This window comes from Panthera uncia, chromosome A2 (assembly GCF_023721935.1).
Source record: "Panthera uncia isolate 11264 chromosome A2, Puncia_PCG_1.0, whole genome shotgun sequence".
In the NCBI taxonomy this organism is placed as follows: domain Eukaryota; kingdom Metazoa; phylum Chordata; class Mammalia; order Carnivora; family Felidae; genus Panthera; species Panthera uncia.
In genome coordinates this window covers 97,175,737-97,194,728 of record NC_064816.1, presented here as the reverse complement: position 1 = coordinate 97,194,728, position 18,992 = coordinate 97,175,737, and the positions used below count along the sequence as shown (strand labels likewise).

Here is an 18,992-nt window from a genome sequence, read left to right as displayed (position 1 = left end):
TGTCAGTGGGGAGTCCAACTCAGGGCTCCATCTCAAGCACCATGAAATCATGAACTAGACCGAAATCATGAACTAGACCGAAATCAAGAGTGGATGCTTAACTGATTGAGCCACCGGCACTTTTATTCTCCCTTCACCATCCTTCCTTTCCCCAACTTCCTGGAAACTGGATATAATGGATGGAGCTGCAATAGCTGTCTTGCAAACCATGAGGAAAAGATCAAGATTCATAGCACATTGGCCTTGATATGCTTGAGTTCCTAAAACAGTGCCTCCACCACCTTCCAAGAGCCTTGTCATTACATGGGACAAATAAAGCCCTAAATTTAAGCTGCTGCCTTTTAGGTGTCTGTAACTTTCATCTGGGCACAATTCCTGATTTAATCCCTTTAACCTTACTTTGGCATGATTTTCAAGGCATTAGCCATAATTTCCTTCCAATTGAAACATTTAGAGGGCCCAGTATATGTCAGACACGGTGCATATAGACATATAAATAAAAATTACATATTGACTCATCTAATTCTTACAAAACCCTGCAAGGTAAGTATCCCCACTCCCATTTTACAGCAAAGGGACATGAAGATCAAAGAGGCTAAGTATTATTAAAGGTACTGGTATATGGCGAAGCCAAGATCTAAGCTCGAGGTCTGGTGATACAGCTCATGTTCTGGCAGCTCTCCATGCTACTGCAGGGGTCCTGTGAATCTGCTACTGTGAAGAATGACCCCAAAGACAAGATCTCTAAGTCAGGTAGTCACTCTTCCTAGGTCTTCCATACTTGTATCTAAAATCTGGTAAACCATCTAAAAAGTATGTCTAGAGCATGAAGAAAAAGTGTGTGTAGAAGGAGGCCACAGAGTGGTTGATGGGGCAAGCAGGTTGCAGGTGCCTAAGGTACCCTCTGCCTGGAAGCAGCTGGACAAAGTTACTGATCTGGCAAGGAGGCTCTTTTTACCTTTATCCTCCAGTCAACAACAATCCTGAAGAAATCACACTGACTGGAGATCAGTGTGTGAGCCCGAGGCATGGGAGAGACGTTAAATAAGTGCCCTGTGTCCATATATCCTCACAGTAAAAAGCTCATGTATAATTTTATCACATATTTTAAAAAAGAATAAAAAGAAAATTGAAATTGTGTATGTGTGCATATATATCTCTTATAACCTAGAAAAATAATAACCATGCAGAAGAGATAGACTTATATAAGTGTTGTATAAATATATGTGTGCAAATTTTAATCCTTTTCTCCACCCAAGGAATCTGAAACAGACAAAAAGATTCAAAATAAATTCAAAGATCATGCCCAGGAAAAATACAGGAGCCTAGAGAAGAGGAAAATAAAGTATGCAGATCATATCCTCTAGGGTCCTAAATAATTACTAAAACTAAGCTGTAAATTTAGGTCTGAGCTTCCCCCTGCCAAAGGAAAACAGAAAAAAATGATGAGGTACAGACTTCACAATGGCCCTGAGAAAAGGGAATATTACCACCTCAGGAAAAGCAAAATAATTTCTACGGATATAAAAGCAGTAAGAAACCAGAAAACCTAAGTGGGACTTGACGCAGGGGAGACCACGTGATGTAGTAGACAATGTCTTAGTAATTCCTTCATAATAAATGTTATAGTGTATTCCACTCAAGTTTCTCACAGAGTTATTCAGTCAAGCTGTAAAACCATTCAGGGAAGGCAATCTTTGCAGGACTAAGGCAATGAGATAGAAATATACTCTGATGGACTGGCTGGATCTAGTGATGACAGACCCAGAATATCTAGATGAACAAACAGCATGTTCTCACAATTAGTCTCCAACCAAAACCAGCTTAATAAGTATGATTATGCAACAGTTTGCACACTCTTTTCAATTCAAAAGGTCTGAGAAAGTTTTCATAGGCTTTTTATTACTATGGAGTGGGCACTTCAGTCCATTATCACTGTGCTCTCAGGTATAGTTTATGCCAGTCTTCTCTCCTTCTCCAAGTGGCATAACAAGGCAGAGAAAATGTGGGTTGTTTTTATTAAAAAGAAAATTATGGCTTTTGGCTTTTACATTAGGAGTTTCTAGTACACAGACTTTCTATTATATAACTGGTGTTAGAGAAAATTTATGAATTCACACCCATAATGATTTCTTAATTTAAAAGCAATATGTAAAAGGTATGTTCCTAAGAATATGACATCCCCAAAGTGGACATTAAACAGTCCTTGAATGGGTGGAAATTCATGTTAATTATTGACCAGGGTAGAAGAACACAGAAATTCATTTAAAAAAAAAAAAAAAGAAAAGAAAAGAAAAAAAAAAGACATGTAAGGAGCAGTGCCTTGTAGGTCTGGAAAGAAATGTAAAAATTGACATAAACTTAGCTGACCTTCACTAAAGTGTAAATTTTTTCTGTGTCTTCATATTGGTCCGTCCTCAGTTAAGTGTATTTACAACAAGAATCCTCAGTAAGGTACAAAGGAGAATATTCAGAAAATGCCAACTAGACCAAATACGTATCTGCATGCTCCTTTTCCAATGCAAAAGAGCCAGATGAAATTTGTCTTTCAAAAAAGAATCTCTGGTTGTGTAAAGACCACATAAATATGGCTGGGCTTTAATTTAAACTCCCTATATAGTCACAAGAAGTTACAACTGTAACATGAACCGAAGGAGGAAAAAATAAGGACCATTTGTTCCTAATTAAAAAACAGGGGATTAGAAAAAAGATGGCTATGGGAAATAGGGAACAGTTGTTCTCCCAACATGGACCTCTCACCCTGCTGATTTTGTGGTTTTTAAAACTATAAAAGTGGGAAAACTGGAAAAATGACAACAAAATAACTACCAAAATATCAACAAAATATCTGCTTTTTAAAAATAATATTTTCTAATTTGGAGATGGACAACTAGATTCGCTAAGCAAAGAAGTGAGTATTTCCACATTTTGCCTCTTCCTCCTCCACATATCTAATAAACATACATTGGATCGGACGTGGCTCCGTGCAATGCAATGACAAGGTTCCAATTCTCTGATTCTAATTGCAATCAATTGCAATAAATCAGCAGAGGAGGCAGGCGGTTAAAGTTCTACAACTTTAACAAACTAAGATCAGTGAAGTTAAATAAATATCATTGTGGTCACTTTAAGCTACCTAGCCTCATCAAGCAGAGCTACAAAAGCAGCAGGTTAGCGGGTTTCTGGCAAGGAATAATTGGTGCTGAGCAACACACTGTGTACATGAGCAGAAACATTGCGTAAAACTCCCATTACTGGCTTACCCACACCATATGTGCATTTTGGATGGAAACAGGGGCAGCTCTCATACACCTCACATAGTTTGGCCTTACTGACTAGGATGAATGAACATTATGTTGCAGTGTGTTAGTTAACCCCAATGGAAACCAGAAAACGTCAGAATTGTGACCTTTCAGTTATAATTTTTTCCAGTGAAACTGAAATTAGGACAAAGAGGTAGTGGGAAAAAAATATACAAATTTGAGGTTCTGGAAAAGATCTTTACAAACTCTGATAAACATGCCTCAAGTTAATTCATCTTGCCAGTGTTCTGGGCAGTCAACAACCTATGCTAATCTGATCGTCTAATATAAAAAGTTTATAGATTTTAAGAAATAATACAGGGCTTCAATTGTTCTTTACCAGTGGCCCAAGATAGAGCTTAGAAGCAAGAGCAAGGATTTTGGAAGTCGTTTTTTCAGTTTGATAATTTACCAACAAGGACTATTGGACTATTCCTTTCTAACAAGTATAAAAGCTTAATCAATCAATGCCTAAAATCTTCATAATGCAGCAGATCCCTACCTTCCCGTCCACACACCCACACACCATCATCATAGCAGTAATACAAAGATTGGCATTTGGTGGCAAAATTCCAATTCACTTTCCAAAGAGGTCAAGAGCCAGGACTTCCGGGGGCGGGGCGGAGTGGAGGGAACCTCACATACCACATCTAATTCACCTACTTCATTGACTAAGAACTGAAGTTGAATAGAACCTTAACTTGTCCTTGATCAGACATCTGGTGAGCAGAAGAGGCTCCCCAAAATGTACTTTCTACTATATTATTGCAATACAGTAATTCAAATGAAAATAAAGAGAAAAATTCACTCTACAAAATCTTCTTCCCAAAAGGTGTTCTGTATAGGGGGATGAACACCTGGGGGATGAACACACTGAAGAATTAAATTTACCAGTTAAGTGACTGGTAATCCAACTGTGCTTCCCTTCCCCGTCAATCAGATATTTGGAAGGGTTTTATATTAGGGGAAACAAAAAACAAAGATCCTTGCACTCATCTGATAAAATTATATTCTCAAAAACTATTATAAAGGGAGAAATAAAGATGTTCGACTAAGAGTCTCGACATCATAGAAACAAAGAAACAAGGTTTTTAGACAAATACATGTTTAAATGAAGAGCCCGCAACATGTTTTAGGGGGAAATACGACTTTATAACCAATACAGTGACATTGACAGGTTGATCAATGAGAAAAGTTGGGGTCGTGTGACTTCCAATGAGATGTGAAGAATAACCTCCAAGTCACCTCACTTTTCTCCCTGCTGGAAAGGCCCCTGAGTGAGAGGACAGATGTTTTGACAAATCGTGATCAGATGTGGTGCTCTGCGATCAACTAATTAAGGGATCTTAAACCTAAATGAGCCAAGGCAGAAAAGTACCAACATATCTCCTGAAGATCATCCTCAGTAGCCTACTCCATTGTTTTTATTGCCGTATAAAATAGTTCTTCTATTAAACAAAAACTGCCCTTGAGTAAATACATTGTTTCCTCATCACCGACCTCACTATCATTTAAAACAGAAGATACACTCATTATAGACAATTGGAAAATAAGAACATTGGAAAGAATGATTTATCTCCTGTATCTATCATCCCAAAGGCAACTCCTCTTAATGCTTTTATGTCCCACATCATCTTTTTCTGCACAGCTTTTACATAGCAGCAATAATACCGTATATACAATTTTGTACTTCATATATTTAACTGAAATAATGAAACCAAGAGTCTCTATTTTTTATTGAAGAATAACCATCAATTGCATGTATGAAAACTGAAAAATAGTCCATTGAATGAATTGCCATCTTTTTTTACACATAGACCTTCTTGTGGATTAAAAAGACTATTTTCTTAGAATAGAATCCTGGAAGTGGAATTACTGTCAAAGGATATTAATGTCTTTATGGCTCTAGATACTTATTGCCAAAATGCTTTCCAAAAATGGTTGTACCAGTTTAAACTGCCTTCAATATCAATACTCATTATATCCGTATTTGGACTATGTATGTCTTGCAAGAATAAACACTTTCATAATCATCTTTATAACCCCAGTACTTTAATTTAATAAAGTTAGATACTATGTTATACTAGAAAGTTCTTAAAGCTGAAATCCTGACATCTGGTAGAGAAAAGTATGTAAAACTCTTTTTGAGAATCACTCGCCCCAGTCTGTCTCCATTTTCCTGTACCACACGACCCCGATTCTTTTCTACACAGAATCCAGTTTTTAATGGGATAATCTTACTCCCCTTTTAAGAAATGATAGCCAAAGTCTACATCATATGGAATCTACAAAGCTCAAGGCTATTTTCATTCATTTTAATGACTATCTGAAATAAAAAACAAGAAAATTAGTCCCTATAGAATCAGAAGGCTCCTCTAGTTCTGTTAAAAGACTTAAGGGAAGCACAAAAACACATTAGAAGAAAAGTGGACATGTTTCATTAATATGTGCATTCCATGCCTATTTCAACAACAACAACAAAACTTTTGTTTCCTAAATTACTGAACGGTGAATTCCAGATGTAACTCAACTATTTTCAAATACACAAATTAAAAAAAAAAAAACACAAATCCACTGTACTACAGTGGAAATGGGCTGAACAAAGTCCCCCAAATCTTTACTTTCCAGAGATTCTAGTATTATGCACTCAACAATTTTAGCAAGCATTTTGTTGTTGCTACCTCAATTACTGTTTTCCAAGTGCTGCCTATTAAATTTCCTAGCACAAATTGGCTGTAAGATTGTTTTAGGTCGTCATTAAGAAATTTATATTAAATATGCAATAAGCTACTTTGGTTAAACAGAAGTTGGGGGGATATTAGTGTCACAGTTTATTATAATAAGTAATTTTTGTGTCTTCTGTCAGCATAACCACAGTAGTATCTCAGTACCACCAGCTGATAATAATCTTTATAAATCCTACTTTGCAGCTATGCCATCTGTTAGTTATTATTTTATATGTGTTTCCATATGCATATGTGAATTAGTTGTCACTCAAGACAAATATATAAATAGAATTGCGGTTTTGTGGGGAGATTTTTATCGGCGTGTTTTTGTGTTTTGTTATCTTTAGGCCAGTGCACTAAATAAACATATTCCTCAGTCTTGGAAACCAAAACTAAATTCAAATTTTAAAATAATTTTTACAGTACAAATAAATTTAAGTTTAATACACACTTAATCTAAAAGAATCTATTAAAACTAGGTTGAAATTAAGAGTCACCAAAACTGGAGATGATTAAAGAAACTGAAACTTACATACTCATAGCTCTCAAAATATACCTACAAAACCAAAAAAGAATAGGCCCACTAGAAAAATAAGTAGCTAATATGGTTCCAGTTTTCACAACACAGAACACTTTCCATGATTGACGATGAGAAAATAATGACTAATTACTTGCTTACTTGTAATGTTTATTCCCTGAAAAGATCAGAATGACAAAAACTCAAAACAGCACCCCCCCTCCATGAATCTGTGGATTTATACCCCTGAGCTGTAAGTAATAGGCTCCTAGACTGGCAGAAGGTAATAAGTAGCCATAACATCATTACAACTCATAACCAAATTTTACCCAGAAAGACAAAAAGAAAAAAAAAAAAAAAAAAAAAAAAAAAAAAGGAACAGAAGGAGGTGGATAATCCCCCAATTGGATAATTAGTTCCAAATTATAACTCTTTCCCCAAGTGCTAGAGTCTAATGACTTTAATTTTAATGAACCCAAACCTGGGTTTATAGGAGCTCAAGCTCTACACACCAAAAACATGATGAATTCTGTTAAAAGTTACCAGTGGTTCTTAAAAACAGAGACTAAAGCACAACTTGAGAGTAACCACGTTTGGTGACTACATGGTTTGATATCTCTTTAAGTTACGCTATTTTAGGTGATGATACTTTGGGATCATATAGAGAGTATGCCAAGGTAGAAACAGTAGTAACTAAAGTCATCATTAAAAGGAACCCTAAAATATTTAGGGAAGGGGACTGAATAAGACAAGTATACTGAGAAATTAATGTTTGTCTGAAATGAATGCCTTATTATTTTCAGTTCACAAAGTAAAAAGTCCCACTAACTAATACAAATAAATATGCTGCCTTTCATAGTCTTTTGTGTAAAAATGTATCAACATAGCTCATAATCCAAATCTGTAAAAATTCACTTATTGATGTCCAAACCACACCCCCTTTTTGCAAATTATATTCCGCCTAGATGCTAGAGTCCTGATGTAGGGAGAGAGCTGTATTTGGAGAGGGAACACATTTTTTAAGTATACTTGGGCTATGAGGTGTAAGGAAAAATAGCACACAGTACTTAACAAAATATTTTAACTACCATTAAAGCTACAGTACAGCATAGGCCGAGTTACATTCTTTTTTAACCCTTTATCATCTATCATTGAAATGCCTGTGTAGAAAGTCGTTTCATACTATGATTTGCTTCTAGATTTCTAAAACTTTTTTTTTTCAAGTTTTTACTAAAATGTTCTTAATGAAGGATTTTATCAAGGAATATCACAGGAATTTATCATATAGGAATTAACTGTATAAACAGTAAGAAACATTAGTTCATGGTTCAATGCTCATCTAGTGCATTAGGCCTCCCTAATATTTCTTCCTTCACTGAAATCTCACTTACCTTTGTAGTTATGGAATTTATGAAATTTATTTATTCCATTTTATATTATAGTAATTGTTGGGGTTTTCTAATTTTCCATGAATAGATTGAGAATTTCTGCTTCTATAGCTGAGAGTCACAGTTGTATTTATCTTTATAGTCTCTCCACCCCAGGCCCAACAATTCCTTGAGAATAGCAGGCAATCTCGATGTTTATCTGAACTCACCAGAAAACCTATTTTGATATACTAAAAGCCACCCTCTCCAAAAGGTCCTTAGGAAAGGGAGTTCTATTTTGGCAACTATAAGTCTTATTTTTAGACATTATGGAACCCATACTAATTTACCAAACATTCTCATTATAAATAATATTTCAACATTTCTTACATAGCCATTAAAAACTAAAATAATGAGAATCCTTCCTGTGAAGGTACAATAGTAACAATTTCTTAATCAGACGTATATTTTTTTTTTAATGCTTATTTATTTTTGAGAGAGAGACAGCATGAGCAGGGAGGGGCAGAGAGACAGGGAGACACAGAGTCTGAAGCAGGCTCCAGGCTCTGAGCTGTCAGCACAGAGTCTGACGTAGGGCTTGAACTCAAACTGTGAGATCATGACTCGCACCAAAGTTGGACACTCAACTGACTGAGCCACCCAGGGGCCTTTTTTTTTTTTTTTTAACTGAAATCATACTTTTCCTTGCTAATGTAGTAAGAATGTCAATAGTGTAAATTAATAGATTTTTATGGGTAACTTATAAGAAATAAGAAAACTTTACAGTGATGAAAAAAAAATATAGCCCATGTGTTTATAGTGTAAGGAGAAAAACAGGATTCAATGAAGAGACTCACAAGACAGCATTTTCTGTCTTTTTTCCCTTTGTTAACTGATTTGTTCATTTACCCACCCCAGAATCAATGACAAGGCTTCTCTGTCACACCACATGTGTCTGACACTAGGTTAGTGGCTGAAGCTTTAAAGCTGGTTAACTAAAGGTATAGGCTCCATCGTCCAGGAACTGGCATGATAGTGAAGTCATAAAAGACAGCACAAGCAGTACAAGGACATTGAGGCCATCTCTGGCTGGGAATGTAGGGAGAGTTCACAAAGGAGGTGCCGTATGAACAGCGTTTTGTTCTTAAGCTTTATTTAGCAGGTTTCAAGGCATTTGGGGGGCCTGAAGTAATAAAACCTGCTGTTTTTTTCAGAAAAGGATTTGGAAAAGACACTGCTCATCTAATAACAGTCTAGTGAACAGACAAAGGCCTAGCTGAAGAGTAAGGAACCAGACTTGGAAGGGTATTTGTGAGGTAGAATCAGTAAGAATTGATAGACTTGATAAGAATGTTGGCGACAGTGAGTCAAGATGACATTTTTAGGCCTTTAACTTGGCAGGCAGATGATGACATTACAGGAAATCTAGATTACAATTAACAGGTATTTACTGAGCACCTTCCATGTACCAGACACTATTCTAGGCCCACAGAGTCTGTGTTCATTCTAGTCAGAGGAGGCAGACAGTAAATAAATGAATAATCTGAGAATTAATAAAAGTTTGTGCAGGAAATAAGATGGGGCTATGTGACAGTAATGGAGGGAAAAAGATACTTTAGCTGAGGTAGTCCTGAAAAATGACACTGGAACTAAGACCTGAATGACCTTAACAAAGGGATAGCAAATTGCAGAGGCTGAGGTGGGAAGGAGCTTAACATGACCAGGGGACAGAACAGCAGCTGGTAGGTGGGGTTGGTGTTTGGGGGTGTGGAGAGGATGGGGATGAGAGAGCACGTGTTGCTCCTGGTAGCCCGCCATAATATACAGCATGTGTTCTAGTTACAGTGGGCAGACAGCAGGTTTTAAGCCAAAGAGATGTGATCTCATTCATATTTCCATCTGCTGTGTGGAGAATGGACTTAAGGAGAGTCCTGGTGAGAGTGGTGGCTCACACCCGAGTTCTAACGGTGTCGGTGCTGAGAAGGAGTCAGATTCCACAGGTAGAGGGAGAGATGACCAGGCTTACTGATGGGCTGCATGTGGAGCGTGAGGAAGAGAGAGGCAGGGGTACATTAGGGGCTTTGATTGTAATGTTTTTTAACGTTTATTTATTTTTTGAGAGACAGAGAGCAGGAGCTGGGGAGGGGCACAGAGAGAGGGAGACACGGAATCCAAAGCAGGCTCCAGGTTCTGAGCTGTCACCACAGAGCTTGATGCGGGGCTTGAACCCACATCAGGAATCAGTGTTTCTTCTTTGGTCACGTAAAGCCTGAACTGTCTAGAAACTTGTAAGTGAAATGGTACATAGGCAGTTGGATATAGTCTGGAGCTCATGGGAGGGGTCTCATGGAGATTTACTTGGGGAGTCATCAGTCTTCATGTAAGTTAAAACCACGAGACTGGGTAAGATTCATGTTGACTGATCAAGATTTTATTCATGCATTCATTTAACAAATCTTTTTGACTACCTATCCTGTGCTAGGCTTTGGGACTACGGTGATGAACCAAACAGGCCAGGTCCCCGACCTCCCTCCAGCTGTATGCAGCAACACCCTCCTGTACCACAGGAAGAATTAAGTAGGGGTATGTCACCATGTAGAAAGTTCCAAAATTCATGGGTATATCTTCTACCCGAATAATTAACATTCGCCCTAAATCTTAAAAATGATTATGTTAGTGATTAAAGAATGTTAGGATGTTTCTACACAGTATATGAAAAGGATCTGAATTACATTTTGAAGTACCCACAAGGAAAAAATAATTTTCTCATGTGGAAAAGAACCAATACCCTAGTCTTTCTACTGAACACTGTCAAGGAATATACTTTGATGCTGGAAATGGTAATGTAATACAGTTCTAAATAGGTTATTTGCAAACCTGTCTTTATAGGTTCAGGTATTACCTATTAATTCGAATGTATTAGAAAATAATCACTCAAAAATAGTTCAAATGTTCTAACTTAAGTGCTCTCTTCCTCTTTTTTCAACTGAAAGATTCCATATCCAGCACTAGGAAAAGCTTAGCACTGGTGAAATCACCTGTCTTCTTGGCACCTATGTAGCAAGAGTAGAAGTTACTATTTATCCTCAGAGGAATATATAATCAGAGTGACTTGTTGAGTTTTGCCCCAAAAGGGCTTACTGAGTTTCACTTACCTCCAAAGGTTGGTTGCCTTCTTCTTCTGAAGTTTTACCTCTTGCTGCCATTCTTTGGTCATGTGCCGTATCTCCTATGAAGTGAAAAGAAGAAAAGAAAAAAAACAAAACACCTTTACCACACCATTGAGGCCAAGTGTCTTCAATTTATTTAAAATATCTTTTGTTGCCATATGTTTCACACTATGGAAGCAACCACTGTTTCCTTTGTTTCAAAGTAACTTAATTTTTAAGCACAGTAATTTTATAGAGGTTTCAGAAATCATCCATCCATATATATATATATATATATATATATATATATATATATATATATAAACAATGTAAACCAGAGATCCAGAGATGTATCCTGCTTTGATATAGGTTTACTCTGGAAAAATCAAGTGAATTCATATTTTGTAAATCAAGTCATATTTCAAATAAGTGAGGAGAGTTTATGACTTAAGGAAAATAAGGCAAGTTACTTTCAAATTAAAAGTCTCTATAATAGGAACTGCCCTCCATATTAGTTTTTTTTTTTTTTTAATAAGGGTAACTATAAGTGTTTACTTGTGTGTCTGTAGATTTGCCTCCAAGTAGATATGGATATTTGCATGTAATAATTAACCAAATGTTACACAATCTTCACAGAAGAAAAGAACAATGAACAAATTCATAAATTAGTCTTCAGTTAATACTTTGATTCCTAAGGCTGATGCCTGGGTGGCTTATATTACAAAATGAAGTTGGTAATAGGCTGGCTCCATGGACATAGGACAGACACAAACATAGGTTAAGTATAAGCATAATTTATTAATGACTTATTTTAATATATTAACTATATCTAATGATCTGTGATTAAAACATGGTAGGGAAAGAAACAATTAGCCTACTTATTTAAGGCAAAGTGAGAGGTTGGTTTAATAATTTGTAAACTGCTCTTCCTGTAAAATTAAGCCAGCTCAGGAATGCCCACAACAAGGAAGATTGTAAGATTCATAGATGATGATGTGGCCAACATTAAAGGTTAAAAATTTGTTAATAAGGAAGGTCACAAGTCTTGATTGGAGATAACAAAGTATGCAAGTCCTGGCTGAGCTTAAGTTTTTTTTTTTTTTTTTATGAAACACAAAAGTTTAGCATACCAATGGCGATAATCAGGGAAGAGCCTCACTGAAATTTTAAAGAATTAGCCAGTTAAATTCTAACATCGTGAAGCATTAAATTGGTATTTTATTTACTTAAGATAAAGTATCTGTCCTCCCCACCAAATGTTTAAAATGCAAGCATATCGATGCATATTCCAGTTTATAAGCTCCATTCTCAGCTATGTGCAACATTATCATTGGGCAAGACCTAGCACATAATAGGTATTCAATAAATACTAGCTGAATAAATTAGTGAACTTCTCCTTATAGTTTCTAGTCCATAAAACTGAGATAAAATATTAGGTGGCATGTGATAAAAGCTATATTTGAGCATAGAGTTAAGGTCCTTCTACACATATTTGTGAAACTTAAAAGGCAACTTTATTTTTTTAAACATTTTTTAAAAAGTTTATGTATTTTGAGAGACAGATCCCAAGCATGTGAGCACAGCTGGGGAGGCAGACAGAGAGGGAGAAAGAGAATCCCAAGCAGGCTCCACCCTGTCAGCACAGAGCCTGATGTGGGGCTTGATCTCCTCAACTGTGAGATCATGACTGGAGCCAAAATCGGGAGTCAGATGCTCACCTCAAAGACAATGGTATTAAATACCACTACAGTGTATTGCTTCTAGGGATCTATAATTGTGGTATAAGTTATTAGATTTTAAAAACAATGATTTATAAATAAAAAATACTACTGAAACCAAAGCATTAGGAACTTTTGGGTTGTATCTATTGGATAATAAAGATAATAGCTACTAAGTGACCAATTACATCAACCTACTTTTGTGACCTAGCATGTCAAACCATTTTGATTGATTTTTCAAGTGATTGTTTAAACTGACCATTTATCTCAAAGAGCTTTTTTTTCAGAAATCTATCTTCTCTCTGAAAGTTAGGGACAAGATAATCAACCTCCAGTTTATAGGTGGCAAAACCAATGCATGGGGAGTTTCATTTCCTTGGCTAGCGGCGTGAAGTAGCAAAGGTAATGCAAAGGTCTGCACATTGAGGTCAAAGTATGTTTAATAACTCACATGCCTGACGCTTATTATATGCATCGTCCAATATTAAAGGTCATTTACGCAAGAGTTTTTCCCTTTTAAAATGACTACTGCTCTATCCCATAGCCACACAAACACTTTTTGGCTAAAATCATTTGACACAAAGTCTGTACTTCCTTTGCCATTTTCTGACTTCAAGCTGGGTATCTGCACAAAGCTTTCTCCATTTCTCCCTACTGCTTGAATAACCAGAAAGGTTATCAGTCAGTGTTCCTGACATCACACAACACATCTGCCTGGAAGCGATTGTAGAATCACTATTTACTGAAATGCCATGTCTGGCGATGACTCAGATAGGACAATAACTGATTACAAGGAAAAATGCCATCTGCAAGATTATTCTCTATAAACAAAGGCACAGAATGAAAACTACACAAACAAATGGAAAAGAACAGGTCACAATGAAATATTATTTTTGAAGGTTTTTTTCTTCTCATTGAAGAATTATTTTATCATGAGAAAAATTCAGTTATTTTCTCTAATTTTTTATAACCTACATGAAAGTTAGATACTTCAACAATAAATAAAGATGCATGTGACAAATGGGATATAAGGTACTTTATTTTTCAAATTGTCAGTTAACTGTAATTGATACACTGGATAGATTACAAGTTTTCATTTGCGAGTCAGCTGTTTAAAAAGAACAAACAACCAACATGTTCACAGAACTCTACATTTCCAAGTTTGTTTTTTGTTTTGTTTTGTTTTTTTACAGCACCGCATTTGATTCTCACTATGGTGAAGTAAGACATCCTCCCCATCCACCCTGTCTCCCCAGTTTAGGGAGAATGAACCCTAAGGGGCAGAGGCACTCAGTGACTTGCCCAAAGTCTCCCAAGTAGAAGGCAGTCACAGTGGGACCTAGAATCCTTCTGACACCTCTAGAGTTTCTGTGGTCTGTGGAAGGTTCCAATGAATGTGGGCCAAGGTGGGAGGAATCAAATCTGAGTTAGAGAACAGTGAAGAGAAGAGCCCAAGGATGTGAAAGGGAGCTTTGAACACAGGATCTTGTGCTGATCCAACCCGCTGGGCCCCTAAACACTTCTCTCTACTCTTTTCTTCTTCCATAAGCCCCATAGATTATCTGTTCTCTTCCCTTTCCATTGATGATGCCTCTCTCCTTCCTTCCCATCCTTCAAAGCAAACACAGTCCCCCTGATGTTTTTCCAGAAGTTTCTAAGGCTGGAAACACTTTCACAAAAGGCAAAATCCCTCTTATACTACAACCATGCAATTTTCTTGGTTTAAAATGTAGTTGTTATTTAGAATAAACAATAAAGCCTAAATATACACACTAAGGAAACCCTTTTGGAACTCAAAGGGCTGAAGTGAAAATCATCCATATTTTAGATTAGATATTGGCAAGTTTTTCCACTTAAAGTCCTAGACAGCAAACATTTTAGACTTTGTGGGCCCTACTGTTTCTGTCACAAAATTCTCAACTCTACCCTTGTGGCTGAGAACTGTCAGAGACAATATATAAAGTAACAAATGTGGCTATGTTCCAATAAAATTTTATTTACAAAAACAAGTTTCAAGCTGTAGTTTCCTAATCTCTGGGGGTTTATTATTTTTATTTATTTTTTTATTAAATAATCTCAATGCCCAACATGGGCCTCGAACTCATGACCCTGAGCTCAAGAGTTGCAGGCTCTACCAACTGAGTCAGCCAGGTGTCCCTCCAGATCCCTATTTTAGAGACTATATGTATTCTATCTTTTCTAGGATAAAAAGCTGAATTAGGTTTTAGTTATAGGAGGAGACAGGGGATGGTCATTAGGGTATCATCATGATCCTATTCTACTGGGTGAATTGGGTCAAAGGAGAGGAGAAATGGTGGTCAAGAGTGAGCACTAGGTATAAAGAGAAGGATAAAAGGAGAGAAATCCCCAGTGACGGAAGGGGAACCCCAATGCCTATTTGGTTACCCAGAGGACACTTGTTTTGGCAGGAGAGGGGGTGGGGGAGTATCCTTACTCTTAGGCCTCCTTCAATGTGGAAGAAAATCTAGTAACATTAACCCTAGGCCTCCCTCCACCATCCCATCCATCACTTGGTAATTTGGGGACCTTGTGCATGTGATTCTGCCCATTCCTCTTCCCCTTCTGTTGAGAATGAGAGGACTCCAGGCAGCATGTGGTTCTGTCTGCTCTGACCCTCCACAGGGACCTCCTCCCACCTGGGGAAACCTGCTCCAGCCCAGCATTTCCTGCAACTGGATGGGGCTCAAGCTAATTTTGGGGTTCAGAAACCTATCTGGTCCTTGCCAGATCTTTAACATCAGCTCAATAGGCAATAAAAGTGAGAATTTGGTCTCTACTTGTTGGGGTTTGCCCCCCTCAATTGGTTAGATCTTATCTGAAGAAGAGAGGTGTACCCACTGGAAGACCCTAGGGTCTAACAGGACTGGGAATGGGCTGATGAGGACAGGGCTGGAGCCTACCTAAATATGAAAAGCTGTGAATACAGAAAACTATTTTCTTTCTTTTAACCAGAAAAGAATTATCTAGAACTGCTTATCTGAGAATGCAGTCTACAAAACACTAGTTTCGAGGGGTTCACATGGAAGAAATATTTCTATGGTCAAAAGTATGAGAAAAATCTGCAGAATGCGTTCCCTTCCAGTTGATTTCCAATGCACTTTAACATATTAAAGCCTGTGAGAAATTCTTCAGTAAAGAACTTTACAACTTTTTTTCACAATGTATTTGACTATGGAGCATTGTATTCACTGATACCTATTAAACATTTCACAGGGGTCTATGAACACACCATGGGAAATGCTGATAGAACATTTCTAAAGTTAAAATTGGTTAGGGAATATATCATTCTTACCTGACTCTTCAGCAGACCCTCAAAATTGCCAAACTTGTTATTCAGCTTTCGAAGAGTCATTTTCCACAGTGCTAACCTACACTTATTTTCTTTTCTCTATCTTTTCACAACCCCCTTGTCAGTTTATCCAATGGCATTTGGGGCGGACTAGCAGGATGTGTCTGCATTCTACTACATACTTCTGATTCCAGAAGAGCTGATAATCCATAGAGGAAAACAGGAGAGCCAGGCACCTTGAAGACACAGGAGAAAGCCCCAGTGATCAGAAATATCTCCCCCACATATTCCGCCAATTAGAGATTCATTAGGGTTAATGAGCTCCTCTTTTAAAATGCAAATACCCTCTGGGAGTGTTTGCTTATTAGTCATTCACCAAGTGAAGTAGTGGAAAGAACAGTGGAATGGCCACTCCATTAGCTCCTTTTCATTCTTCAGTCACACACTCATTATACGAGGCAGCCCGGTGTGTCAAGGGAATGGCTTTGGAATCTGACAGAACTCGACCCTAATCCTTTACCAAATCCATGACCTTGTGCAAGGTACTTAGCTTCTCAGAGCCTCAATTTCCTCATCAGAAAAATGGGAATAATGATACATAATAAGGCTGCTACAAAGATGAAAACGAGAGAACATGTTAAATGCTAACTGCAAAGAAGCCAGGGCGGGGAGTAGAGTTGGGGAAGATAAAGGTTTCGTCTTAAGCATAGTCCTCTGTGCTTCTGCCCTTGTCACATAGCTGTTGCTGTTGCCCGCCCCAGAGGAGAGAGGATAGGAGAAGCCTCATGTGTAATCTCATTTAGTGCTCTTGGCAGTGTTGTGAGGTAGGCTTTATTATATCCACATAAGAATGGCAGGCCCAGTGTTGGAATCCAAGTCCACTGACAATGCCAGATCATTACATAATCTCACGCTGCCTCCCATTACTTATCAAAACTTGAGTTCTCCAACTCTGCCTAATACACTTCACACTGGAGTCTCCTCCAGTTTGGATTAGTTTTCCCTTCCATGTTTTCCAATACTATCCTTTTGCTCCTTGTTTTCCACTATAATGAAGAATGGAAGAAAGCACAAGTACTAATTGCTCAAGACATGCCCTGCCCAGGAGCCCACTGCTGTATTCTGATGACAACTGTTCTAACCCCAAGGGGGAAAAAAAAAAAAAAGAATCAAGTAAGCCACAGAGGGAAGTTAGCAAACCAAAATGGCAAAGGGTTCAAGCTGACTAGGAATTAAAGAAGAGCAAATTAAGAGGACACCAAGAACATATTACCGAAATTATTATGCCCCAAATTCACTAAGGACAGGATACAACTGATACAGTGGCATCATTCTGATAACAGAAGTCAATAAACATCTGTTTATTTGTGGAGGGTGTGGTGAGGGGAACAGATAAGAAAGTTCTACACACACAGTAATGGCTGATAAAAAGAATGAATTCTAAATGCTTGTTAAAATACTTAAATTTTTAAAAAATGTTTATTTTGGAGAGAGAGACAGAGCATGAGCAAGGGAGGGACAGGGAGACACAGAATCCAAAGCAGGCTTCAGGCTCAGAGCTGTCAGCACAGGACTCTAAGCAGGGCTCGAACCCACCAAATGTGAGATCATGACGGGGCTAACGTCAGATGCTTAACTGACTCAGCCACCCAGGCACCCCCGAATGCTTGTTAAAATATGAAAAAAAATTAAGGGTTCAACAGAACAATCTACTTTTTACAACATTAGTGTGGATCTTAATATATATTTGTATACAACTTTTAGGCATCATGTTAGATTTTAATCTTCTGACTGCCATTAAAATCACACAGCTAAAACCTTGCTTACTACTTTAAGAACTTAGGGTCACACTGAGTACTGAAATACATTTACTCAGGGAAGTAAAAATATCAGCAAATCTGAGGTCGGACCCACTGATCAGTCCTACTGGCCTGCTCTTAATTAACTTTTCCTGGGATTTCACAGATATCTTTAGGTCTGAGTCTTGTTATGTTGTAGCTATGGGTAATAATTTTTCTGGAAGATCTCAAAGCAACCAGAAACATCAATTAAGCTGTAACACTATGTTCAACAGTTAAACCCAGGTATTCTTACCTTTGGACTGGAAGACTAGAGATGCAAAAGCCCCACCCCACCCCACCCCACCCCCAATTAATTTTGTACAGTATTGCATTATGCTGTACAAATCTGCCTTCAAAGGATTTTTATTACTCTCTTTCCTCAATGTGAATATACTTATATACTACAAGAGTAAGTTCGGCTGACCATTCCTGACTCTGGATGGCAAAATGTTGAAAGAAAGCTCTACAAAGGGCTGCTCTGAGCCTTCCACTGACAACAGGTTCTATAGGCTCTGTGAAAACAAACAGGACTGACACAAAAAAGATTTTCAGTGTGTATGGCCTGAGGCCAAAATTTGTAAATAGAAAAGGGTAGGCTCACTCTACTAGGTTATCTGGTATCCTGAGACACAGACTCAAATGCGATGCCTGTTGTAGGTAAAATGATGGCATTGATCTATCACTAATAATGCACCCTAGGTAGGAGACATATTGACATCATGTCACTCACAGTCAGAGTGTTCAGTCTCCTTACCAACCAACAGAATAAATTTGTGAAATTACTGGTGGATGTCAGGGGTTCTCTACAGTCCGTTTTCAACATAGAAAAATAAGTGATCCCATGAGATCCAATGTATGTTTCAAACGTAGCATCAATTGGCCCAATCAGAGATATTAGATTGGTAAGCTTCTCAATCTCTTGAAATGGAGTTCTCAGACTGATAGAAGGGTTTTAGTCTAATAGAAAACTGCAAAGAAACTTTCTAGCAGAAACAATAAGACCGGTATATGAAATCTAATCAGCTTCAAGTTTCATTCAATCAAGAAATATTTGTTAAACAC

The 18,992-nt window shown here is 37.6% G+C and overlaps 1 protein-coding gene across 1 annotated transcript in view; it reads right to left on the bottom strand.

Moving 5' to 3' along the window:
- The window catches only part of UMAD1 (UBAP1-MVB12-associated (UMA) domain containing 1), a 219,043-nt gene that overhangs the window by 66,563 nt on the left and 133,488 nt on the right, over positions 1 to 18,992 (bottom strand). The window contains exon 3 of the mRNA XM_049641542.1: positions 11,068 to 11,141. Within this exon, the coding sequence (XP_049497499.1) occupies positions 11,068 to 11,141 (74 nt within the window). The remainder of the gene's footprint in view (positions 1 to 11,067; positions 11,142 to 18,992) is intronic.